The sequence below is a fragment of the Struthio camelus genome, chromosome 2 (assembly GCF_040807025.1).
Source record: "Struthio camelus isolate bStrCam1 chromosome 2, bStrCam1.hap1, whole genome shotgun sequence".
In the NCBI taxonomy this organism is placed as follows: domain Eukaryota; kingdom Metazoa; phylum Chordata; class Aves; order Struthioniformes; family Struthionidae; genus Struthio; species Struthio camelus.
Genome location: NC_090943.1, coordinates 168,312,364 through 168,337,068, shown reverse-complemented (window position 1 = coordinate 168,337,068; position 24,705 = coordinate 168,312,364). Strand labels below are relative to the sequence as shown.

General features: G+C 47.8%; 3 protein-coding genes and 1 long non-coding RNA gene across 32 annotated transcripts in view; 3 read left to right on the top strand and 1 right to left on the bottom strand.

Moving 5' to 3' along the window:
- PTK2 (protein tyrosine kinase 2) overlaps window positions 1-10,440 on the top strand; it is a 212,586-nt gene extending 202,146 nt beyond the window's left edge. For all 24 annotated transcript variants that reach the window (XM_068933423.1, XM_068933418.1, XM_068933412.1 and 21 more), the window contains 5 exons: window positions 2,180-2,219; window positions 2,987-3,093; window positions 7,177-7,332; window positions 7,958-8,038; window positions 9,144-10,440. In XM_068933423.1, the coding sequence (XP_068789524.1) occupies window positions 2,180-2,219; window positions 2,987-3,093; window positions 7,177-7,332; window positions 7,958-8,038; window positions 9,144-9,356 (597 nt within the window). In that variant the 3' untranslated portion in view covers window positions 9,357-10,440. The remainder of the gene's footprint in view (window positions 1-2,179; window positions 2,220-2,986; window positions 3,094-7,176; window positions 7,333-7,957; window positions 8,039-9,143) is intronic.
- A 1,454-nt stretch (window positions 10,441-11,894) lies between these two features.
- Window positions 11,895-15,097, bottom strand: RPLP1 (ribosomal protein lateral stalk subunit P1). The gene is made up of 4 exons (XM_068933436.1): window positions 13,452-15,097; window positions 13,027-13,101; window positions 12,550-12,664; window positions 11,895-12,015 (listed from the first exon to the last, which is right to left on the bottom strand). The coding sequence occupies exons 1-4, from the start codon at window positions 13,521-13,523 to the stop codon at window positions 11,936-11,938; spliced, it is 342 nt and encodes a 113-aa protein (XP_068789537.1). The 5' UTR covers window positions 13,524-15,097; the 3' UTR covers window positions 11,895-11,935.
- On the top strand, window positions 14,412-23,096 carry LOC138066100 (uncharacterized). Its single transcript, XR_011139352.1, has 5 exons — window positions 14,412-16,278; window positions 18,413-18,537; window positions 20,248-20,460; window positions 21,838-21,925; window positions 22,382-23,096. It is a non-coding gene; the product is annotated as an uncharacterized lncRNA (long non-coding RNA).
- Window positions 23,097-23,258: 162 nt separating this feature from the next.
- The window catches only part of AGO2 (argonaute RISC catalytic component 2), a 61,740-nt gene continuing 60,293 nt past the window's right edge, over window positions 23,259-24,705 (top strand). For all 6 annotated transcript variants that reach the window (XM_068933429.1, XM_068933425.1, XM_068933424.1 and 3 more), the window contains exon 1: window positions 23,259-23,505. Coding sequence is in view for 2 of the 6 variants with exons in the window: in XM_068933425.1 (XP_068789526.1) it covers window positions 23,475-23,505 (31 nt within the window). In the remaining 4 variants the exon portion in view is untranslated. The remainder of the gene's footprint in view (window positions 23,506-24,705) is intronic.

The following is a 24,705-nucleotide window of genomic DNA, read 5'->3' as shown; positions in this document are numbered from 1 at the left end:
TAGTCAGTTTTGGGACGCAGTTGTAAAATCCTAGTTTGGCTGCAGTATTTATGTACGGCCTGAGCGTTTTAGGGACTCTGTCTGCGTCTGCTGCCCAAATCTCGTCAAGGAGGAGCGTATCGATGGCGCGCTGCGGCAGAGTCGTGTTTGGAAGCCCCTAAGCTTCTTCCGTGCATGAAGCTGGAAAGGATATGAGTTATTGTTATGTCTTTGCTATTGTTATATCTTTATGTAACAGCAGCTATGAAGCGTTGCTGCGTTTCGCGCAACTCGTGCAGCTGCTTTGGGAAGGTAACTGGAGATGCTGAAGTCGTGTCCCAGGATTCGGTGAGGTGGCTCTCGGGGCGGGGGGTTTGAAGAGCAGCTTGTTGCAGCCAGCTAGCGTGCCGTCCTGCTGCTCGGTTTCGGCAGGACTGCCCAGGCCTAGCCCAGATCGGAGTTAGCGACAGAGCTGGTGACGCAGCTGGCAGAAAGCGGTGGGTTTCCCGACTGCGGGGCGGCCGTAGACCAGCGGGTGGGATGACGGGCCGGCGGGTGTCGGAGATGCTGAGTGACAGCAGAAGAGCGTCAGGACTTTGGAGCTTTGATTGCTGCTCCTGGTTCCTGACAGGGCATTTTTATTTCTCAAGTCTGTAGTTAAGGACGTGAAGCGGGCAGGTTGAACACGGTCCTTTCTTTCTAGCCATCGCATCTCTGCTCTAAAGCACTAAGGTGATACAGCATCATCATCTCTGAAACTTGTAAGAGCTTCTTAGCGTCTGTCTCCAGGTTTCTCCTTATGTGATATATTTTTATTTGACGATACTTGCTAAAAGATGTGCTTCTTGCCACAGTTTTCCATGGCAGACTGGTAGAAATGAGCCTGAAGGAGTGATTTAGTGTGGAAATCCTCAGTTCATGCAGTTAAAATTTGGCAAAGTTTTGAGCAGCTGAAAACAGGCCTCATAAAGCATTAGACGACCCTAACTATAGACACCGTTGTCAGACCTGCCTGTAGTTTTAAAACAATAACATTAATTTCTAAAAACACCAGGCAGAAACTTTGAATAAATGCTGAACTACAATCCTACAAGTTTCAGTGTCCTACAAGTTTCTTACTGGAAAGATGATCCAGTTGTCAGGACGTGTGAGCTTCTCTGCTTGGATCTGAGGGTCTCTCGCGGACTTCCTGTGTGCCGTTGGGCACGTCGCTTGGTGTTCGTGAAGTTTCACCTGGATACGTAGACAATGTGAGGTGGTCAAAAACAGTGGCTTAAAGGGTCAGAGAAGGAAGTTAAAGAGTTAACAGTCTTAAGCAGTGATTTATGGTAGCGTTATCGAGAGCTGGAGATGAATTTGAGCAAATACTGTTTTTTCCTACCGTAAGAAGTGAATTCTGACTTGTCTGAATAGCTTCAGTGTCGAAGCAGCGTCCTTAGGGTCTGATGCCAAGGAGTGTTCTGACTTGACAGAAAATGTTCTTTATTTTATAAATAAAAGCCTTGTAGGGTTGTATTTACTACTAGACCTATTAAATTTTAGCAGCCTTCAGGGTTTTACTCGGCAATGGAAACTCCTTTATATAGACACATTTGCATAAAATGTGACTCTTTGAATTACAGCGTCTCTTCTGACACGACGACCTCAAGGTTTGTTTGAAGTATTAATTTGGTTGCGACTAAACAGATTTTCGTCTTTCTTGGCGTGAAAATTGTATAAATATAATTACCAAAGAAAGTCACTTGAATACATCGTTAAATACTTCCAAATGAGTAAGCAGATTGACCTCGATTTAGGGCGTCACAATAAAACCAAAAAGTAAAACAGCTTAGAAGCCTGTTAACATTATTGAAACAATTCAGCAGTGCAGAAATACCTTAGTCTTCTAATAGTTCCTCTGCAATTTCCTCTTCACCAGCATGACTTACACAGTTTGATTTCTGAATAAAGATGAAAAATGACTGTGAACACGCCAGCGCTTGTGTGACTAACGATGATCTCAGCCTTGCAAGGATAAACTGTGTGTAGCCTAAACGAAGGCCAGGGCTGTTGTGAAGAATAGCTAACGATGGCAAATAGGGAAGTATTTTTAAATGTTGGGAAATGTGCTGAGAACTATCTACTCTTAGTGTTTAAGATTATCCTAATGAAAGTTGTGAACACGCTAATAACTAGTTTAAACGTGTATTTTATTTTGTAGACTGGTAACCAGCACATATATCAGCCCGTGGGTAAACCAGGTAAGCAGTAAATTCCTATCTTGTCCCTTTGAGTCCTTGATTACAAGTCTTCTAGCCACAGTAGTGAACCCAAAGATTTATGCCAGTGTTTTCACGTGAGGGATAGATTCGGTCCCAGATGAAAATAACTGCACATAGGTGTTTCAGTGTACTCCATGTGGTCAAGTTTCCACTACAGTCACCAGGGATGTGGTCAGCAAAGCCTAGAAAGTGTCTCATCAGCAGCCAGGACGTGTCTAGAGGAAGCTGAGTCACGCCGTAGGACTCCGTGGAGCGTGGAGTTCAGACATGTAAAACACAGGTAGACACCGAAATTTGGGTTTCTCAATCTCCAACTGAATCACATCTAGGATTTCTGCCACGAAGCAGTCTAATTTTCCAGACATACAGAGCGTGTGCAGCACTCGGTTACTGCGGTACGAAGTGCCGAACACTTGGCAGGTCTGGGCTGGTGGCAGTGAGGTGAGGAGCAGCGGCCCCACAAAGGCATTTGTGCAGCGCCTTACTGCAGTGGCCACGTCCTCCTAAGCGTAGGAGGACTTGCTGACTTTCACGGGCTTTTTTGTCTCTGTGTTTCTTGAGATGAAATACGGATAAGAGCGTAGTTCATCCGGATGAATTTTTCCTAGGACACGTGACTGACTGCATTAAGCTCTACGTCTCCTCTGCCAGTGCAATAAAGCACCTTTCTAGCCATGACAGTCCAGTGTGACGCAGGTACGGCTGATACCTTGGTCCTCTAAAACGCAGATTGTTTTGTTAACCAGATCATGCAGCTCCGCCAAAGAAACCTCCCCGTCCTGGAGCCCCCAGCCACCTGGGCAGCCTCGCGAGCCTCAACAGCCCCGTGGACAGCTACAACGAAGGGGTGAAGGTACATTGCTCGATGTCACTGAAATGCTTTTCAGGAAATTACCCGTTACTCCTCGGCGATTAACTTCTCCTGAAGGAGAGACTGCAGAAAGCAAAAGCAGCTAAACTTCCCAACTAAATATGTTGTCATGGGACATACATACCCCGGCCCTCAGCTGCAGATAAGTGAGACGTGTCCAAACTGTGACGCTCCAGCGAGCTCCAGCTGCAGGGTCAAGGCCCCGAAAACCCTGCTGGCTCTGGGGAGTGAGGGAAGAGGGGGAAATGGTGTGGTCGGCCTGTGTAGGTGCTATGATGAGAAATACTTTCTAATTTGTTGTTTTGTCTCCAGTAAAGAGGCAGTAACACCAAAAATGAACTTTTTTGGAGCTCTCTAGCAGAGAAGTGCTGCAGGGTGTTATCGAATGCGTTGTGCCTGGTCTCCCCGTTGCAGCGGTTGGTGTAGATGAAACAGTTCCTTCACATGTCGATCACCTCCAAAAAGTGTCTCTAGGCTTTATTCTGTGCCTTTGGGACTCTGCCTTCCTCCTGATGGTCACCTGAGTGACCTCGGTGCCTCGTGGGGGCAAGGAGCGGAGCTATTTCTGATGGCAGCGGTTTCCAGCAGCGAGATACAGCGCTGGCTGGGCATTCGCTGGCAGTAACAACCTACCAGCGAAATGCAGCTCGTGTGTACATGTAGCAGTTTCATTACTTTACAACCTTTGCTGCTGGAAAAATACCCCCCAACGCACACCCAGACTTTTGAGCTGACTGCAGTATCAGTGACCCGAGCGCTAAGGCCACATCACTCGGGCTGCTGCTCCTGTTTCCTCCGCTGACGCCAACAGTAGCGCTCGAAGTGGTTTGGTTGTGCGAGGGGCAAGATGGGGTCAGCAGTAGAGCACAGGCTCCTGCAAAGACGCACATCAGCAATCCCTGCTGCAGTAGATGTTAGTTTTCACAAAAAGACAACCTCCCGCTGAGTCTGAGCCTTGCCAAGTCCATACTAAAGAGCTGGATCCCATGTCTGGGTAGGCCACAGATAACTGCTGGACGTGACACTTATTTTAGGGGGTTTAAGAAAGTGCAGGAAAAAATGCAGTTCATCAGCTCGTGAAGTTCAAAACTAGCCATCAAAGCGGTATGTGGAGCAGAAACTTGATCTTTCAGCCGCTGCCTCTGTCTCACTCTCCTGAGATTATCTGAATGTTTGAGAATCAGCGTAAATAGACAGCGGTGGCGAGTTTGAGCAAGATTATTTATTACAAAGCGGTGCCAGAGCTTTTCAAGCTGCCAAGCCTCCGAAAGTGTAAAAAAAGCAGTAACAGATGCGTTACTAAACCTGGCTTCTCTAGCCAAAACTTCCTTTATAAAGAGTGATATTTGACGAACACGAAAGCCGTTTTCTGAAAAACGTCCTTTTGACACCAAACTAACCTGTACAGCCAAAGTCACCGGTAATAACAGCTGAACAAGATTCACTTGCTAAATGGCTTCTTCATTAGAAAGAGAGGGGCTGGTTTTGTTCTGTTTTTTTTTTTTTTTGAAGAGTTTCTTGAAATTGCATTGTTTTATGTCCTTCAGGAAAACACGGTCCATTATTTGGTAACAGAATATGGCTTTGTAATGCCTGCAGTCGTAAGCTGAAGACGTTTCTGGGATTTCCTTTTCTGTAGTGCCAGAATACAAATTAAAATAAGAGGATTTGAGCCGTTTAACCCCTGTAAAGCCCTATGCACCGAGATACACCTATTGTATAACAGTATACTCGTACTTGCTGAGGCAATGTCAGCCTACCCATGCAAGGAGAAGCCTGACCGTACAGTTTGCAGAGCCTTAGGGTTGATGTTGGCTATAAAAACGGCCAAAAAAAAAAAATTAAGAAATAGAGATATCCTTACTCTGGAAGTGTTAGGACCTACCCGTAGGACTGAAGTGGGTTGGGTATAATCCCTCTGCAATGGGCTCTTAGTAGCACTTCACCACCACCGTGACCAGTCATCATGAGCAGTAGCTGCACGGTTAGATGACTTCCTGTTTCCTATCATGAACTTTTAAAAACACAGCAAAAAACCAAAAAGATTGCGCAGGATTAAGGCAACGTTTTCTTGATCTGTTGGATAATGGATAGTTTGTGGAAAGGGTTTCACAGGCCGCAGTTTCCCCCTGTTGCAAAGGCCCTCTGCTCCATTCGCCACTTTGCTACTTGCCTGACCGGCTCGTTCCTGTCAAGCTTTGCATGATCTCTGCCCCACGTACTTGGTGAGACGAAAGCATGGGCGCATGGCAAACCCTCGGGCTCTGCGGGCACGCAGCAGGTTGTCGGCGCGTTGCGCTTCCGTAACAAGTGGGCCACGAGCTAACAAACACGACTGCCGGTACTGTTGGGGGCGGGCGTTTTTGCTGCAGGCTTTTTAACTGGTCTCTTGTTGCTACACATGGTTTGGTTTGGTTTGGTTGGTTTGTTTTTTTTTTTTTCTCTCTCCTCCTGCTGAGTTTTATTAATATTGTTTTTCTTTTTTCCCTTCTTTTGGTAAATTTCTTTAACCTCCCCCCACGTTCTGCTCAACCATAGCCGTGGAGGGTAAGCAGTGCGCGGGTGCGCGTGTCCGTGCCCTATGCCAAACTGTCTTTGCATGCGACTTTGCGGGGCGGCTCTAACTCCTCGATCACGGAAACCAATGGGAATCGCATCCTTTCACTACTGATTGAGGCAATTGTAATGTTCATTTGCCTAAGGCATTTGCTGATCAAAGCGCGCTAGATGATCGAAATTGTGTTAAGCGTTGTCAGTACCCGCTTGGTGGGATGCAGCAAAATGGAATCACCACGCACAAAATCCTGCGCTCCTTCCTTAGGCAAAGTTTCTTCCAAGCATTTTATACTCTCACCAGGTTAGTATCTCAGGTGCTTCCTAGAAACTTTCAGGAGGGATATCCTGTAAGATGCTGGAATTAACGCTGGTTTGCCGCTTCGTATGTAAGTGGGTGTTTGCAGGATGTAGTGAGGGAAACTCAAGAGAAATCAGGTTTTTAATTTTCTTCTTCCCGTGGCTTGGACTATAGTAGACTCCCGCTTTTGAAGAGAAACGACACAGCCCCAATCCTTTCTTTTCTTCAGACTGGAGCCTCGTGCTTCCCGTGAAATGTCCCTGTAGCTAGGGCCAGTAGTAACAGCCTGTAGCAACCCGGTTTGGTGGTCTGCAGCGCTGTGAGCTGATGTCGGTCCAACAGGCTGGAGCGCAGCTGCGTGACCAGCTGGAAGGAGGCAGTTTGTTCACCACCTTCTCCCGTTGAGTAGTTGCTTGGACCAGTAGCCCTGAAGAGCTGCAAGGTCCTGGGAGGCTTGGAGTTTCACAGCTCAAGAGCAGAGCTACTGAGGATTTTACAGAGGAAATGAGTTGTTTCTTTTCTGACCAGGGTAATTTCAGTCTGCCTTGGATTTAACTTTAGGCAGCGCCAACTTGATGGAAGTTTTGCTTGAGTAAGGACTACAGGATTTTTAGCCTATTGGCTTTGTTCTGATCTGTTGGAAACAAAGTGTATGAAAATGTTCAGTGTTTCCCACCTGTACTGGTGACACCATTTTTATTAATTTGCCGTGCGCGTTCACTAACAAAACGCTTGAGAACGTATGCTGCAATATTCTCTCTTTCCTATATCCGTGTGTTAAGTGTGTCCCCGGCATGGTTTTAGAGCACAAAACAACTTTCTGGCTCGAGGGACCGGATAGCCCCCTTGTCTTAGCAATGACACTTGTCCATCAGTAGTGAACCACTTCAGACATAGATTTGTGTTGCAAGTACTCTGCTCCTCGTTCCACAAATTATTTGCGTCTGTATGGTGAGAGTTGCACTGGAAGCTCTTCAGAGATTTCCTGGTGGGAAGTTCTTCAGTGTTGTCTCACAGGCGAGGCTCAGTCGGAAGAACAGAAGGGAATTTCCTTCCGATGTGAGAGCGGGTGCTGGCGGCCGGGACGGGGGCCCAGCGGGTGGGAGGGCTGTGCACAACCCGAGGCTTTCCCGGCGCTCTGGCGAGGTTGGGAAGTTGCTGAGCCCCATCTGCTGGGGACGCGAGATTGAACAACCTCTCTCTGCTTCCAGATCCAGCCGCAGGAGATCAGCCCTCCTCCTACCGCCAACCTGGACCGCTCCAACGACAGAGTCTACGAGAATGTGACTGGGCTGGTGAAAGCTGTCATAGAAATGTCCAGTAAAATACAGCCAGCTCCGCCGGAGGAGTACGTGCCCATGGTGAAGGTAAGAAGGCATTTTCTACAACCAGCGTTTGTTTTCTCTCCTGGATGCTGCTGCTCTTACCTACATGCTGTAGGAGAAGCTTCCTGGAAAGCTGGAAGCAGAAAAGCTTTGCGTGTTTGTGCGGGGTAACTCGTGGTCAGAGCGCTGGAGCTTTGGATACTGTTGCAGCACTGCAGACATTGGTGCTTCTCCCCAGCTTGCCTGTGCGTATCCGGGAGGTGGGGGAGTTGTGTACTAACTTCCCTGCATTTAAATTAAAAAAAAAATTGTTCTTTAATTAATTCGTTGACATCTTGTTTTGACGGCATGAAACAAGGAATTACAAGTGGGGTTTTCAAAAGCCACTGAGCCGTATTGTTCTAACTCTGTTCTTACTGAGATGAAGCGCAAGAGTACCTGCTGCTTCCTTCGCTCCTGCTGTAAGACTTTGCTTTCCGTTCCAGGTTTCTGAAGTTTAATAGACGTTTGCTTACGTGGTCTAGAGTAATTCCTGCATGTAGCTGATGAACTTAAACCAAACAACATGTTCCTGAGAGGGGGAGTTGAATCACAAAGCGGTGATGTGCCGTTGCGCTATCCATCCTTTGTCAAATTTGTTATTTCCTTTTTTTTTTTTTTTCCTTAGGAGGTTGGCTTGGCGCTAAGAACTTTACTGGCAACGGTAGATGAGACCCTGCCAGTGCTTCCTGCGAGCACTCACCGAGAGGTACGTAGAGCTCCACTCACGGAAAGCTCACACGTTAAGTTTCAAGGTGTCCTCAGGCAGGACAACTGTCTGGGTGGGTTTTGGCTTTCCTAAAATGGCAGGACTAGTTTTTTTTGACCTCTTTGCATTGCACATGTTAGATTCACTAAGCACTGTGAACTCTCAGTTACGCGCCTTCACTAAATTAATTTTAGTGGAATTGAATTGCTATATGGACATACGCTTGTATTGCCCGAAGCGAGGCCACTTGAGCTGGCTGTAATTGAAAAGCACACAACACGAGCGTACGCGGAGTTAAAGAAAAATGGTTATCAGTGCTTGTATGGAAATCAGTAGTCTAATTCAGGGAGACCATCTGGGAATTAATTCTCACTGCAAGTTTAATCTTTCATTAAACTACAGCTTGCACACAAAGTCATTACACACTTAATTGAGCGTAGCTCAGTGTAGCTGGAAGCATTTGCTGAGAGACTATCCTTCAGTAACCTAGTTCTAAAGGAGAATTGACTGAGATGCTTCAGTGAAGTTCACATGAGTCAGGAATAAACATTTTCCCTCTAAACCCTGAATGAGTGGGATAATGAGAAGGCTTGAGAATGATACTTTAAATATGCGCTTAGAGAATCATCCCAACTTAGCTGATGCGGGTCTGCTAAGCAATCTGTATCTTGCTTCTTGGCCTGTTTTATTTTTGCTGCTTTAGAGCTATTAAAAAAAAGAGGAGGACGGAGCATGATGATAATAGGGACCTGGAAACCTAGAACAAAGCGTTAACTTTTGGAGCCAGGCTAAATCCAGTGCTAGTGAGCAGGGCCTCACCGCTGTTAACAGCGGGTGGCTGATCAGCAGCTCAGAAGACTGCTCTTGATCTCCATGCAGCTTGTAATTGGGACAGAGCAGCAAGTACAGATATTTCATCTGCTCCGTGTAGTCTCCAGAGAAACTGCTGCAGCTTCAATCCGGAGCAGAGGCTGTCCAGGTTTCGGTGAGAGGTGATGCTCGCGCTCAGGAGGGTAGATAGTGCCGCTGCTCCGGCGGCGCTGCTGCTGGGGGCGCAGCACTCCTCCCAACGGTCTGCCCGGCTGACTGCATCTTGCTTTTCCAGATCGAGATGGCCCAGAAGCTGCTGAACTCGGACTTGGCTGAACTCATCAACAAGATGAAGCTGGCACAGCAGTATGTCATGACCAGCCTGCAGCAGGAATACAAAAAGCAAATGCTCACGGCTGCTCACGCTCTGGCTGTGGATGCCAAGAACTTGCTGGATGTTATCGATCAAGCCAGACTGAAAATGATCGGTCAGTCCAGACCGCATTAAATCCCGAGGGAAGCGTTTCATCGTTCTGTTAGAGAGTTCTGCTTGCGAAAGGATGTTACTTCACCTTCCACCAGCAGTGAGGATTAACCCAGTATAGTCCTGGCTTTCCAGCGACTCTTGCTTCAGCGGACCTGACTGACCGCTGTTGGTTCGCTCTCATTAGAAAAGTTTAACCCAGTTTTTATCCTAAAGCCAAGCTGGTCTGGGATTCAGAAAGTGGCATTATCACAGGATGAAGTCTGTACAGGTGTCCTTGGGAAATCATGACTACGGAGCGCAATTAAATTCCCCACCATCGCATAGGACGTGCTTAGGCTGAAGTCACCGCGGGGTCACCGTCTCGGAGCCAGAAGGGTTCGAGCAGCAGCTCGGGGAAAGATATTGTGAAGTGAAGAATTCTGGGAAACCTCAGGGCTGAGAATTCTTGCCCACAGTATATGAACTTATCCAGACTGGAATTTTTTTATTAGAACACTTACGTCGCAATATGCTAATCACAATTTACAGAGAAAGAAAATAAAAAGCTATATTTTCAAGACTTCGGTCATTTCAAGACAAACTAAAGCCCTCTTCATTTTCCTGCTTTTTACTTTTATGTGGATGTGTGGAGCATTCGTTTGGAAGATAGCTGTAGAACACAACCGAAAACTCTCGTCTCTTTCACCAGAATAACGTGCCAGTTGTTTTTTTGTAGCAATGTTATTTTCCTTGGAAGCAAAAAAAAATGCTGCTTTGTACCAGAGCAATTCAGAGCCGCATTTAGAGGAGTTCTGTAACCATTCATGTTCCCCATTTTTATATAATTTATAAAGAAAGATTAAAGCCATGTTGACTATTTTAAACCCACTGTAGTTAACTAACCCATCTTTTTTGTCTATCTTGCCTGGGAGGAGTTACAGTAGAGCAGTGTAATTAGATTTTTCCTTGGTTTCTCCAGTTATACCATCTGTTCTGTTAAAATAAAAACCACATGCCCTTTTTGCTGTTGAGGGATATAAATTATTCTCAGGAAGAATATAATGAACTGTACAGTTACTTTGACCTATTAAAAAGGTGTTACCAGTGAAATTCTGGCTATAATATATATTTTGTGTGTGTGTGTGTGTGTGTGTGCGCACTACAGAAAATATCACTGAGTTTTGTCTGCTGTGTTTTATCCCCCTACCAATCCCCCAGACTTTGAAAAATTCACTGAAACACAGGCTTAAAAAGGACCAGCGAGCATCCAAGGAAGACAGCCAAGGTTTACGTTATCTTCTGAAAGAGCATAGCTTTTCTGCAAATACAAAACATGGGAACAGGTTGACAAATGGCACTTGGGGCCAAAGTAGCTTGTTTGCAATCTACTTGCTGTCACTTGTTACGCTCCTTTAGACGTCTAATATCAATTTTCCTAGCGGAAGCTTAAAAAAAGGGGTGGGCAGGGAGGAGGCAGGCTGTAGCACAAGGTCTGAATAAGGTATTTGAGCAGCTCAGGAAGCTCGCTGCAGCAGGGGGCTGCAAGGATATCCAACAACTGCCACCACCCTAGGGCCACCTGCCGGTACAGCCCTTGCACTCAAGGCAGCCATCCCCACCGCCCAGAAAAACAAACAGAATCCAGTTAAGGGCAGAAGAAGGAGCACTGCAAAGTGCTAGCATATTTTTTTTGTTGTTCTAGACTAAGCCTACATAATTTTGGAGCTCTTCCTCTTGCAAAATTAGAATGTCTTACTGAGATATTGACAAACTTAATATATATATTTAAGACAGACACTGCCCCCCACCCCCAAAACCTTGCTCAGTTGCTCTGGAGAAGCCCTATTCAGGAGTTTAACAACATGGACTTTTTACCCTGTTCATAAGCAAAGTTACACAATCTTCCATACCCACCCACCACAGCAGAGATGCTCCTCAACTTTTGTTCCTCTTAAAAAAAAAAAAGTTAGGCACTTTTAAGTACTTTATACAGCCTAGTCTTCGCTGCAGGCCAGGAACTTGAAGCAGTCCCAGACTTTGTTAGCTTTTAAATCACATGTAACCATGAATAAATAATAATACACTGTATCCCTTGACCAGGGCCTTCAGACCAGAATTACAGCATTTTCCCAAGCCTTAACCTCAACTGCCTTACAGTGTAAAGCGCATTTAATCGCTGCCCTTTTAACTGCTCCCAAACAGGTTAAATTACCTGCTGCTAGAAATGCCCTAAATGGAAGCTGCAGTGTTGCTAATGCTCACGAGGTGCTGCAGCAAAAGCTGTTCCTGGCTGCAGTACAGACTAAGTAGCAGCACCTTCTGTTAAACCTGACCACAGCCCATGCTCACTGCAGTTACACTCCTTCCTTTGTTTGTAAACCATGAAGGCAAGTGAGAGAGCTCTAACTACCACAGGCAGAGCCCACTGACAGTGACAGTGTTCTGTGCCACCACCTGTCAAGAAGAGCTGTAGAGCTCTGAACTGACGGGCACTATGAAAGCAGCTTTGGTAGCTACAGGTAACATGCCAGTCCTCCATCCACTGCCCTTCACGTGCATCACCTTTATAAAAAAGAAAAGTACCCTTAAGCGTTCTTTATTACAGACATGTACAAAACTAATTAGTCAAAAAGACCAAAGCCCATGTCGTCATCAGATTCCTCTGATTCTTCTTTCTTTTCTTCTTCTTTCTTCTCCTCAGCTAGAAAAGAAGAAGAGAGTCAGGATTTTTTCATTTTGTCAGGTCACAGAAATCACAATTGAATATCAACTCCTACAGAAGACTTTATACCTAAAGACCATAACAGCAAGAAGCAAAGCCTGTACAATCCTAACAAGCTAACCTAATGACTCAAGGAGACTTCTGTTTGTTTCTTATAAGCAGGACACAAGTGTAGTTAAAATCATTTTTTTCCAACTTCCTGTCAAATCTGAAAAGCTTTACAAAAGCAGGTGGGCTCTCTCTAGCCGTCATACCAAGGGCCTGATATGTACAGGAAGTTCAGACTTAATTCAGAGGTAACACTAGCCCTGAACACTGACTGAATGTGCAATTCCAGCCTTTCTAAAGTTGAAGGCCAGCTTTGCTCTTGAACACGCACTTGCATACGAAGAAACATAAACCACAAAGACGACATGCAGGGGGAGAGCCCGTTAACAAGCCGTTTGCTATCAGCTTGCATTAAGTATTTCTTCCAAGTAAACATCGCTGCCTTGGACACCGGAGCCCACTTACCAGGGGCAGCACCGCCTGCAGGAGCAGTACCACCAGCAGGAGCAGCTGCAGCTGGAGCACCACCACCAGCTCCTACGTTACAGATCAGGCTGCCGATGTCGATATTAGCTAGAGCCTAGGAAGAACAAACATGGAGAAAGCCTCACTAATCCAGGCCGTGCGAGGCAGGTGTATGTCAAGCCTGCACCCTTTGTACAAATCACGCTGTCAATTCGGTGATGAAACCGCAATAGTAAGAGTGAGCAGCCTGCTCTACTCTCACTACCGGTGTCACCGTCGTGCAGCCCTTTCCGCCTGTGCTACAGGAAGCACTTTAAGCAGTTGCAGGCGGCTGACGGCTACAGCGCCAGCATCGGGGAGTCACTGGGGGGCTGCGCTCTGCCGCCAGCGCCCCGGGCCACCCCCAACGGGAGGGGGGCGGCGGCGCGGGGTCCCGGGGCGAGCGGGTCGCCTCCCGGCCCGCTCCTCCTCACCTACCTTCGCGAAGAGGCCCGGCCAAAACGGCTCCACGTTCACTCCGGCCGCCTTGATGAGCGCGTTGATCTTGTCCTCCTGCAACGAGAGCAGCGCTAAGCGGCGGCTCCCCGCGCCCCCCTCCCTCCGCTCCGGGGCAGCCGTTAAGCGGCCGCCGCGCCCCCCCCCCCCCGCTCCGGGGCAGCCGTTAAACGGCCGCCGCGCCCCCCCGTCCCCCCGCTCCAGGGCAGCCGTTAAACGGCCGCCGCGTCTCCCCCGCGCCCCCCCGCTCCAGGGCAGCCGTTAAGCGGCCGCCGCGCACCGCCCCTCCCCCGCTCCGGGGCAGCCGTTAAACGGCCGCCGCCCCCGCCGCGCGCGCGTCCGCCGGCCGGCCATGCCGCGGCTCGCCGCCATCTTGCGAGGGCGCGGGCGGCCGGGCGCGCACTCACCGTGACGGTGACCTCGTCGTCGTGCAGGATGAGGGCGGAGTAGATGCAGGCGAGCTCGGAGACGGAGGCCATGGCGGGGGGCGCGGTGCTAGTCGCCGGGGTGGAACGGCCTTAGCTTCAGCTGAAGGACACAGCACCTTGTGCGGCCACTGAGGAAAGGGAGCATGCGCCGGCTGAAGGGGCTCTTTATACGGGTGCCCTGAGCCAATGGCAAGCCTCGGGAAGCGAGACGTCACAGAGCCGTCAGCGCCGCTGCCCAACCTGTGAGCGGCAGGGCAGCGCCGGCCAATGCCGTAAGGGGAGCGCTCGGCCAATGGCAGCGCCGCGGGGCACGGCGGGAGCGGCGGCGGCGGCGGCGGCGGCGGTGTCATGGCGGCTCGGAGGCGCCGCCCCTGCTCTCGGCCTCGCCGTGCCGCTGCCCGTCCTCCCTCCCTCCCTCCTTTCCTCCCTCCTTTCCTTCCTTCCTTCCTTCCCCCGCGAGGGGCCGGGTCCCGCCTGCCCCCGGCTCCTCCCCTTCCAAAGCAGCCCTGAAACAACACTCCGTGTTAGTGTAAGACACCGCTTCGTCCTAGAGACTTTTCTTCGCGCCAACCGGAAAAAAAGAGCCCGGCATAGTTTCATTATTGCACCCAAGAGAGCTTAGTATGAAATGCGAGCTTAAAAAAGAAAAGGCAGAAGTCCCGAGGGGCAGGAGCGTCGGCTGGTGTGGTGGTGGTGGGCCGCGTCCGCAGGCCTTCGCGCCGGGTGCGGCGGCCGCCCCTCACCGTGACCGACAGGATCACCCGCGGGGGTTGACGTTCACTCAGGACCGGGCAACGCATGCCGCGTTCGGGCTTCAGTCCGCGCTGTTGGCTGGGGGGCCCTTTTGCCACCCCGAGAGCCTTTGGAAGCTCCGGCGTTTTACTCTTTGAAAGAGAACTAGAAAATGAGAAATCACTCCTTTCCCTTCTTGGTGTTCTTGACGTGCGAGACTGATGGATGTCACTCGCGAGATGCCTGGAAATACGGCCTGTGGGCTCTAACGCTAGTTTTGGAGTCCTGGGATGCGGGATGGGACCTCCGCAGAGAACACCCATGCGAAGCGCTGGATCGCGGTGCTGTTTGTTTGTTCCTCTTTCGGTTGACAAAGTCCCCTTCAAACTGTAGTCCAGACAACAGGAACCGAGAGACGTGTCTCAGCTGAGTCACATGCAGTTGAATCAGTCAGGCTTGTGCGTTTTTATTTTAAACGTTAAAGTGGCAAGATGGGCGTGTTTGGCTTTCCTCGGAAAAGATGGGAGATTGTTTTGAGAGCGTTTTCCGATCTTTTTTTTTTGTCAGAAGGGGGCATGAGAAAATAGTTATTTTGAGGGAGGGACAAGTACTTAACTGATCAAACTATCCTTCCCACCAAAATAAGAGCTTTATTTTCTATTTATATGTAGCCTATCAGTCTACTTCTAGACAGGAGTGGAATTACTTAAAACAAACAGCATTTTTTCAGAATACTGCTTATGTTCCATAAATAAGTCCAACTTTCAAAAAATAGACTTGTGCAGAATCTAATTCAAGGATTTGAAAAAAAGCCTTTAAAGGTTTAAAATCCTTAAGTGACAGTTTACCAATACCAGCAAAATGTACCCAACACCCTAATATTGCAATGCTCCTTTATAAAAAAAAAATAATAGTAATAATAACAATAAGAAACAGAAAGGACCATTATAGAGGCCATTACAAATGAAAACTGGGGCACACACGAGTGACTTGACCTCCTTGTATCCCTTACCTGTTACCAGAAGCCACATGAAGTATCGCTAAACTACGATTTGACGTTCCTTGCTGCTGGAGATGGCAAATGCAGAGTGTTGCAGCACTTAACTTTTGGGTTCTTAAGCCTGTTAGCGGAGTCAGCACCTCTGACTTTAGCACTTGCACTCCCTAGAGCAGGCACAGGGCAAATTCACAGGAGAGATTCACCAGCTGAGTAGGCAGCTGCTTTGCTAAACAACAGGCAATCCTAAGGACAGGGCTGTCTTGCATGCTGCCACACTCTGGAGTTTTAAGACTTGATTCAAACTGGCAGATAAAAACATCCTTTCATGAGGATGTGATATCCCGGGCCCCTCTTTCAGCGGTAGGGGCCTGAGGATGCGTTTTCACAAATGACTCGGGTGATGGACAGGGTGGTTCTGCTCTCCCCGTGCCTCCCTCGCTCCAGTGCTCCCAGGCCCCCTTGCGCTGTTAACTCACAGCATGGGTAGACAGGCCAGCGAGATGAGCTGACTGAAAACCGGCAACCCGTAAAGAGAAGGTTCATTTGCAGTCAAATGAGCTTGTAGATCTAATTTATTGTCTAGTTGCGTGAGTTTAACCAGTGCCAGTGCGAGGCAGGAGAAGGCAGAACCAGAAGTATCCCAATTTTATCCGAAGATCAGCATTCACGGAGTGCACCCTTAGCCTTTTCTTTCTTTTAGGATACGAGGGAAGGAGAGAGGGATATGGCCATATATCTGGCTGTGCACGCTGAAGAGACTTTGCAATGAAGGTGGCCCAGGAGACAAGTAACAGAAATTGTGTGAAAAAACAAAGAGTACAGACTTAATAAGAGACCAGTCATAACTTGCTTATGAGGGAAGTTCATATGCAGGCTATAACTGTTCCAAATTAAATGCAGAACTACTCGTCTGGAAGCAGAACCTGGAATTTCTTTAAGAGCATCAGAACCAAGCAAGGGGAACTATAAATTGCTGAAGCAGGACACCTATAAAAGCCATGAGCCTTTATTAGAACAGCTCACTTAAAGACCTCTCAGATACCTATTACTTTATAGGTCTAAAGATGCTGCCAGGTAAGAAACTACAACGATCTGAAATAAGTCTGCTCCAGCGAAAACATCCTGCATTGAATGGGAAGTAACCCTAAGTGCATTAAATATCTTCTCTGTACAACCTTCTGTCAAGATGCAGAGTTAAAAAATAAGCTAGTAAAGCGTAAATGGGACATTCACATGAGCCTAGGCTTTGTTTGGTAAAGAAGTTAATTAGATGAGATTTGCCTACATCCTTGCTTCACGGCTGCCTTGCTACATTTATTGAGTGACACTGATGTGGCGGATCTGGAGGGGCTCAGAGTAAAGTTATGGTGAAAACAGATCACTGAGTAATAACAGAGATAAAGAGCAGTTTTTGCTGCTTCCCAAAGCTTTTAAGCCTAGCTCTGCAGTCAGGATTGCTGGTTAGTAGGGCCTAATCGGACCAGAGCGAGGTCTAGAAATTTGCAGCAGTGCATGCTTTGTTTTTGATCCTGCAACTGTCCGTGATTTGTACAACTGTCGGCATCCGAACACACACTCCCACACACACCCATTTAGGGACTTGGACACTGCTGTGATGGGCGTGCTGTGATGGGGACTGATATAGCACATCAGTTTTAAAATTTAAAACAAAGCTTTGCTAGACAGACATTCATTAACAAAACACTCCATACTAATAATTAGTTCTCAAAATTGTTATCACTGCGTATTCGTTCTTACTGATTATCAGTCACTATCACTACATATACAAAGCAGTCCGTCCTTAACACTTTTATGCTAAATTAGCTGTGAGAATACAGTACTACAGAGCTGATGGGGCAGAGTTAGAGTATGACTATGGTCCTCGATAGTCATCAAGGTGGCTAAACACAGGAACTCTTTGCTGCGGGGAGCTGATCTTTCTCTTACCTTAGCTTGCCAATTGGGGAATTTTGTCTTTTTAAGATACGCTACATTAGCGTGCTTATGTTTCGGTTCAAAATGAGCCAGTATTAAAGTCTGCTTAGTGTGCTTCTGCTTTCAGGGGTGCTACAGGCCCCTGCTTTAGTTGCAACACTAACTCAATGCAACTTGAGAAGAGAAAGGGCCACTTTCAGATGCCCGGCAGGCACACAAGCATGTGTTATTCTCTTTCACCCAAATCATGCTGGGGTTCTAGAAAGCTTGATTACCTTGTGACTTGATATCGAGGGAGTAAGAATAAGTAAGACAGGTGAAATGGCAGCATCTTACATCTACAACTTGAAGACAGCATTTCAAAACATGGAACAACATGCGACTTAGAAGCTCAGCCAGGTATAAAACCAGCAGGTAGGAAAGTTGCGTGCCTGCCCATCCACCCAAGAATGAGAGAAGATATGACTGCTCAACTGAAAAAGGCCACCCTCCTCCCCCCCCAAAAAAAAACCCCAAACAGATTACCTTAGCTTCTAAATACGCTTCATATTGCCCAGAATCACTTGCATCTTCTGTATTTTTTCATAGTCTCCTTAAAGTAGTCACAGTATGACAGTGAAGGGACTTGGCAGTAGCTAAACCCTTTTAGGTTGTCTTTTTTACTACCATCCACCTTAATCTCTTTGCACTTATCTTTCTTTATTGGAAGTCTGCTGTTGTCATCTTGTTCAAACAGTCCAATTCGTTCACTGGCCCTGGGAGGATATTAATCTGGCTATGCAAGCCTTTATCTCCTGTTTTTAGCAATTAGCAACGCTAATGCTAAAACCAATGAACTTCAGGTTGTTGATCAAAGTGCCAGCGGCTTTACCCAAAGGCGCTTGGGTAAAGTCTGTCTGACTTCAAGAGGGGGAAGGTGCCAGTAGCTGTCAGGTTGCCCTGTTTTCTGTTTACTGCTGTTCTGAGCCACCATTTACCTCCTGTTAAGCAGGATAGGCATTCCCTCCTGCAACTGTTTTCCAGGAAAGATCTCGGTTTCTTCTTTGCATGGTAGGATTTTAGAACACGTGGCATTCTACTGTGCCATGCTGAGTCTGGTGGGTTTTTTTGGAAATTGGGAAAGCATCTGGAGACCATTAATTTGGTTTTTCCAAATTTGTTCAAGAACGGCCTCAGGTGCAGTATTTGCTTCCCTTATTCTTTTTGGAAATGACTTTTCTCCTTAGCTGAGTCTTTTTTGTCCCCTATCTGTTTTGTTTTTGCTGATAATTAGGTTCAAATCCAAGAAATATTCTCATGCCTGAGTTCACAACTGAAGGGGGAAGCCCAGCTCAGAAACCTGTGCAGATGGTAGATGACTAGCAAAAAATAGAACAAACTTCTACTACTATTGTAATGGTAAGTGCACAGTCCATATCCCCAATAGGTGGTGCTGCACCTTTTTCATAGGGTTTAATTGTTGTAATATTGGACCCCATCACCTAGGAAGGTGAGTACTTCTCGAGTGAAATGAAGTCAGGAATCTAGTAATAATATATATTTTTTTAATATAAATAAGTAAGTGTTACATTTCATTTGGTAAATGAAATAAAGTATGTCTTTTTAGCTTAGCGGTTAGTACAGTCACCTAGGTATAGGGAGACAATATTAGGTTTTGGTCCCTCTACTGCAGATTATTATTTTACTGATCACTCTTTTCATCACAAGTAAACAGTCCCTGGAGAAGAGACCCTCCGAGTCTATCTACCATGTGAAAACATTAGATGATAGAGTCACGGTCGTTTTCTCTTTTGTTCTGATCTCATTCATTTTATATTATTATTATGCAAAGCAGGATAGAGAATATGTGAGAAATCTAATACATTACATCTAATACAATATAAGTTAGAATCTCCTCAGAGTCACAAATCAAATCTACATGATCTTTCTCCAAGTAAAAATTCTTACCGTTTAACATTGTTAACAATGTCTAACAGACGTTCACAAAATGTGGTTTTAAAATTAATTCAGTTTCAAAAGGGGAGGGTTGTTACTTAGTGAAATCAATGCACATTTTCTCACCAGAAGAGAAGCCATATATTTGCCACTAGACTATTTGTATGTGAAATATTTATCCCAGATGATTGCCGCTGCTGATATAAGTCATTTTTAAAAGCTGTTCATAAATACCATTTTCTCTTCCAAAATGACTAAAAGCTGCTTGTTTTTTCCAAAAACAATGATTCCTTCTTTGGCAGATATCAGTTCTGGGAAATTTCAACTTTAAATCCAGCAGTTATGGTAGGGTATTGTGGCCAACAGTCAGTCAAATCTTTCTTTAAAGAAAAACATTTTTGAATGTTTCAGCAATTCTTCTTAAACTACTGCGTAATTGTTAATATAGTGCATGAGGAGCATGTATATAGGAATGCTTTTATAGAGTTTTCAAACCACATTGGCCTCAGTCTTCTCAAAAACTGGTGTCTTTTTTGGCGAAGTTGCCTGGTAAGGTGTAATTAGTTTTCAGTGCGCTCTGGAACATCAATTGTCAGGTAAAATGATTAAGAGAAAGCTTTAGAAGTAAAACAAGTTAGCAGGCCCAAAATGAGCGTGTGCCCTGTAACTGCAAGAGGAGGGTAGACAAGAGCTGTAACTCTCCTCTTTCCTCGACACACAGAAAAGTTGCTGAAAGTGCAGAGTAGCATGAAAACAGCCTAAAGGAAGAACAGAACTTGTCTACATGAGAAAACAGTAGTTAAATAAAACTATTTAACTGATTTACTATTTAACTGATTGTGCAAGTCCGCAGTCATGTATACACAGTGATAATGCCCTTTTGCTTATAAAGTTCTAAATCCACAAAAATCAGCTCTAAATCAATATGAGTATATTGCAATCTAGGAAGTTCCAGGTATTAATTGCTGTTTTCAGCATCTATATTTTCCAGGTAATTTCTGAAATCAATTGCAGAGCGTCCTCTGGAGCCCAAGAGAAGTGTGGGCTATGTGTTTACCATCTTGTGAAACCTCCTGCTGTATATCACCTATCTTCTACTGCTTGTTAGCTTGTGCTGTCTTCAAACCGCTAGCAGGTACAATCATGAGCAGATATTTTTCTTCTCTTTTGCAGCCGTGTGCGGTGTCAGATGAAGTTCCATGTGGGTATATCCCTTCAGCGTGTAAGCTTCACTGACCATTGCTTTCACGCCAGCATTTCACGAGCCAAATGGTGTAGAAAGGTGGGACAGGAAGATCTGCGTTTCTAGAACTACAGGATGGGGAGAGGGCCTTTTTCCTGGAAGTCTGTACTGAGCTCATGCCACACATCTACCAACATGAGCAGGTATTTCTTCACGTGGAAAAATATAATGCAGTAGTTGTTGCTCCTGTCCTTTCTATCCGTGTTGCGGGCCCCAAAGGTGTGAATGTTATGATGGAGGTTAGCTCAAGTGCTACTGGTTGAGGCGACCAAATTAGGCAAGCCTAGATTACTGATGTTTTTGCGAATGTAAGTTGTGTTGTTTTTCTGAGGAGACCCATGCATCTGTTATTTGTGGGTTTTTTTCCTCCCCCTAGGAATTGCCGTTGGAGTCATAATTGGGAAGGACTATTTTACTGCAGTATGCAGTGATGGTCCTGGAGGTCCGTTGACCAAATCCTCTTAACCTGAAATATAGCCCTCATAACCTAAATCTGTGCACTTTGTGTGGTTAAAATTTTTACAATATGAAAGCTGATTCTCCCAAAATACGACTTAAGAGTACAAACTTATAAATGAAAAGTTTATGTTATCATACTTGAAGTAGGTCAGCTTTAATAAAATTTTGGAGTGCTAATGCATCTGATTGTCTAATGCGTGAGGTGTGCTAATGGTGGTGGTATATATGTTACTGCCACATCACATCAGATGCCAGGCTAAAAAGTCACTAATTTTGAAATGCTGTGGTTACTTGTGATGATGGCTTATTTTCATCTTGCATTCTGTGAATAGCAAACATAAACCATGTAATTTATCTTGCTAAAACAATAAATAAACTGCTGATATGATAAAAGCTATACTAGCTCCCCTCCTTCTAGTCTCTCACATGAAACTTTTGAACACGTGCGTGTAGTGGTAAGTGCTAAGGGAGGACCACAGCTACTTAGCTGAGCCGCTGCTGAGGTGAGGCAGTAAATTTAGGCTTAATGTGTGAGATCAGGTGATGGCTACTGGATGCTAACTTCTCCATGATCATCACTTTCAATAGACCATTTTCGAGAGACCAGTGTATTTTCATGCTCTCTTGTCCTTAAATGCAGAAGATCTAACAGGCATCGTACGATGCATGTTAAACTTCCTAATCAGAAAGAACAGAAGAGATTGATTTAAATATAATATCAAAACCTTCGATGCTGATACAGGGGCTGCATGAGTTCCCACTGTCACCTCAGCATTTAGTACCGTCTAATAGAGCAGAAGCGCAGAGTTGCCTCAGATGACTCTCTTTTGGCTCGTTGTTTTTTTGGATTTTGTTCTGCTTCCAGCCTCTGGAAAGACTATTTAGCATAAACAAGGAATTAATGGTGTTTATGCAAAAAATCTACCCAAATCCTCAGAGGGGACAACAGCAATCCCTTTGACAGCTCCCTTGGCTGTCTTCAAAGTCTATCTTTACAATTTTGCTACAGTATGTCTCTTTACCGATTTTGACTCATGATTTTGTCCTTTATTTGTTTGCAGTTACCAGTAAATTTTAACTTTCTGGCAACTAGAGGAGCCTGGAGAATAATCCTTCCCCTGGAAAGTCTAGTGGTGACAACGGTTTTAGGTACAGTACGCTTGAAATGAAAGCTGAGCTCAGAGTAGAGACTTTTGAATATCTATCAGTATGACCCAAAGGGAAGAGTGGATGTATAGCTGACGTAACTCTGGCATAGTGGGATGCTTCTGTAGAGCTTCAGATGTAAACTGGTGAAGGAGGATGCTGGCTTGACTGACAACGCAAGCAGTACGTTCACCTTGTGCTTTAGCACAAGTAGTATTTACTGAAGGAATTCAGTTGACTTTGAAAGGGCTTTACTGTCCTGGGATGCTTCCTTTCAGGCTTTTTTAAGAGGTTTCATCTAAATGAGAGGAGTAGAGCAGGTACGTGAAACTATAGATCAGCGTTGCTATATTCTAACTCTGTAACTAACACTTTCTGGTGGCAGCGAGTGGCATCAGCTTGCCTTTTGCATCCATAACAGGCTTTAAGAATTTTATTCCTACTTTCTCCTCCTGAAAGGAAGAAGTACCAATGAGGTGATTTCAAAAGGATGACGACTCTTGAAGGAATCATCATCATCACTGCTATCTCTGGGTCTCCGTGCATCATACTGACCAATACTGTCTCTTTCACATTATAGAAATTACTGGTTGGTATTCTCCTGTATTAAATTTATGACCAGAGATTATCTTGTAAAATACGCTAGGTACTAGACCACAGCTGGGTTTCATAAGTACGACAAGAAGTGGATGCAGCATGGAGGTGTGAGATCCACGAGGTGAGCGATCCGAGGTTTTTCAGAGCAGCGTTGCCCTTGTTGCGTGAGGCTGTGGGGAGGAAGAACTGAAGGAACTAAACCCCGTTTTCAAGTAAACAGGGCATTCACAGGCAGTACAGATAACACTGACGCCGCTCCATCATCCCTGTCACGTGGCGTAGCTAGGCAGGCCGCCTTAAAGTAGCGGAGAGGGAGCTAGAGGAACTTAGTGTTTTATTTACCAAGCTCTGGTAGAAAGAGGGGTCTCCAGCAGCCCTGGCTGCAGCACACACTTTGTTTTAGCCTGACTGATGACGATACACCTGCCCGAAGGCCTCGGTTCTTCCCGGTGGGTGACTCCAGGGCCTAGAAAGACCCGTTCGTGCTGGGTTAGCCACACTGGCAAAGACTGTAAAAAGAGCGGAGGGCTCTGAGGGCGCGTGAGCTGTTCGGCGCCAGCTGATGAAATCCGTGGAGGGGAAGGGAAGAAGACGAGGAGGCGGCGGGAGAGAAAGGGGGCGAGCGCCGAGCGGCCGGGGCTGGCGCCGCGGGCGGCGGGAGGGAGCCGGCGGCGGCGGGCGGGGCGCCCCTGCCCCGTGACCCCCGCGGCTCCTCCCTTCTCCCCACCCACCGCCCCGCTCCTCGGTGCCGCCGAGTAACCTGGTTTCCCGGCGTCGGCCCGGCCCTTCTCCTCCCTCTTTTTTCCCACTCCCCCTCCTTCCTCCTCCCCCTTCGCCGACAGCGTAGCCGGGGCTCGGGCTCTCTCGCTCCCTCCTCCCCTTTCCCTCCCCTCGAGCTGCCGCCGCGGTAGGGAAGCCGGAGAGAGGCGCCGCCTCCGCCGCCGTACACGGAGACATGTACCCGGGAGCCACCTCCGCCGGACCCGGTGAGGTTTGGGCCGCTTCGGTTTCCCTTTCCCTCACCTCCCGCCCCGCCGACTTTCGCAGTCGCTTCGCGGCGTGTTGTGGAGGGGTTGGGTGCGGGGGTGGGGGGGGGGGAAGGTTTGAACTCGGGCTCCGTGTGCGGCGTTGGGGGGGGGAGGGGGGAAGGCGGAGGAGGGGTGTGTGTGTGGGGGGGGGAGGTGGGTGACCGTTGGCGCACGCGGCGGTCTGTCAGCGCGAGGCGCCGCACGCGCCCCCTCTGCCCCCCCCCCCCCAACCGTCGCCGCCGCGAGGCGCCAACGGCCGCCGGCGAGACGTTGGGGGGGGGGGGGAAGATCCGCGCGGCCGCCCTCCCCCCCCCCCCATCCGCCCCCACCTCAGTGCCCTCCCGGCCCGGGCCTGCTCGCTCGTAGCCTCCGTCCGAGGCCGCGCTGGCGGGGGAAGGAGGGGTCAGGCCGCCGCCGCCGCCACCACCTCGGGGAGGGAGGCGAGTGAGCCTGCGTGTCCTGAGGCCCCTTCGAGGGGAGGGTCGCCGTGTGTTCTGCCCTCCTCTCCCCTTCCTTCCTCCCTCCCTCCCTCCCGCGGCGGCGAGCCCCGAGGCAGCGGGGAGGGGCGAGAGGAAGGGGCTGCCCCGCTCCCCCTTGCCGGGGCCCGGCTCTGTGGTGGCCGCTGGGGCAGCGCCAAGCGGCGGGTCACCCTCGGCCGCCTCGTCCCCCCTCTATGCGCTTACGTGCCGCCTTGCCCCGGCCGTTGGTGCCAGCTCGGCCTCCTGCTGGCAGCGCGGCGCGGACGGGGGCGGCGGAGGTGGTTGGAGAAGGGGGGGGGTGCGGGGGGGGTCTCCATTTCCTCCCTCGCAGCGGCCGGGGGTGCCGCGGCCGCCTTTGCCCGGCGGCGTGTCTGCAGCCGCGGCCTGGCTGTTGGGGTGCGGGCGGGGGCTGCGTCCCGCTGTCCCATAGGGATCCGGTGAGGTTCTCGCCTTCAGTCGCCCTTCAGACTTCGGTGGATTTTTGTGAGCGAAGGGGGAGGAGGACGCGGGCAGCAGAAGCGCTAGCAACTTGCTCGGGGACGCTAGTGTTGTTCAAGGGGAAGGATAAGTTAGTATTGTGAGAGCTTGTGTCGTTAGCGTGTAGTTAGCCTAACGCTCGAAAAGAAAACAACTCTCCTAATGTAGAAACTATTATTTTTACCTTGTTTTTTTTTTTTCC

Excerpts from the sequence above, each read along its gene's own strand:
- RPLP1 (XM_068933436.1), bottom strand. The coding sequence starts at position 13,523 with ATGGCCTCCGTCTCCGAGCTCGCCTGCATCTACTCCGCCCTCATCCTG. Across the intron at positions 13,102-13,451 it reads ACGACGAGGTCACCGTCACG|GAGGACAAGATCAACGCGCT; the intron begins GTGAGTGCGCGC and ends CTCTCGTTGCAG. Across the intron at positions 12,016-12,549 it reads TGCAGGCGGTGCTGCCCCTG|CTGAGGAGAAGAAAGAAGAA; the intron begins GTAAGTGGGCTC and ends CTTCTTTTCTAG.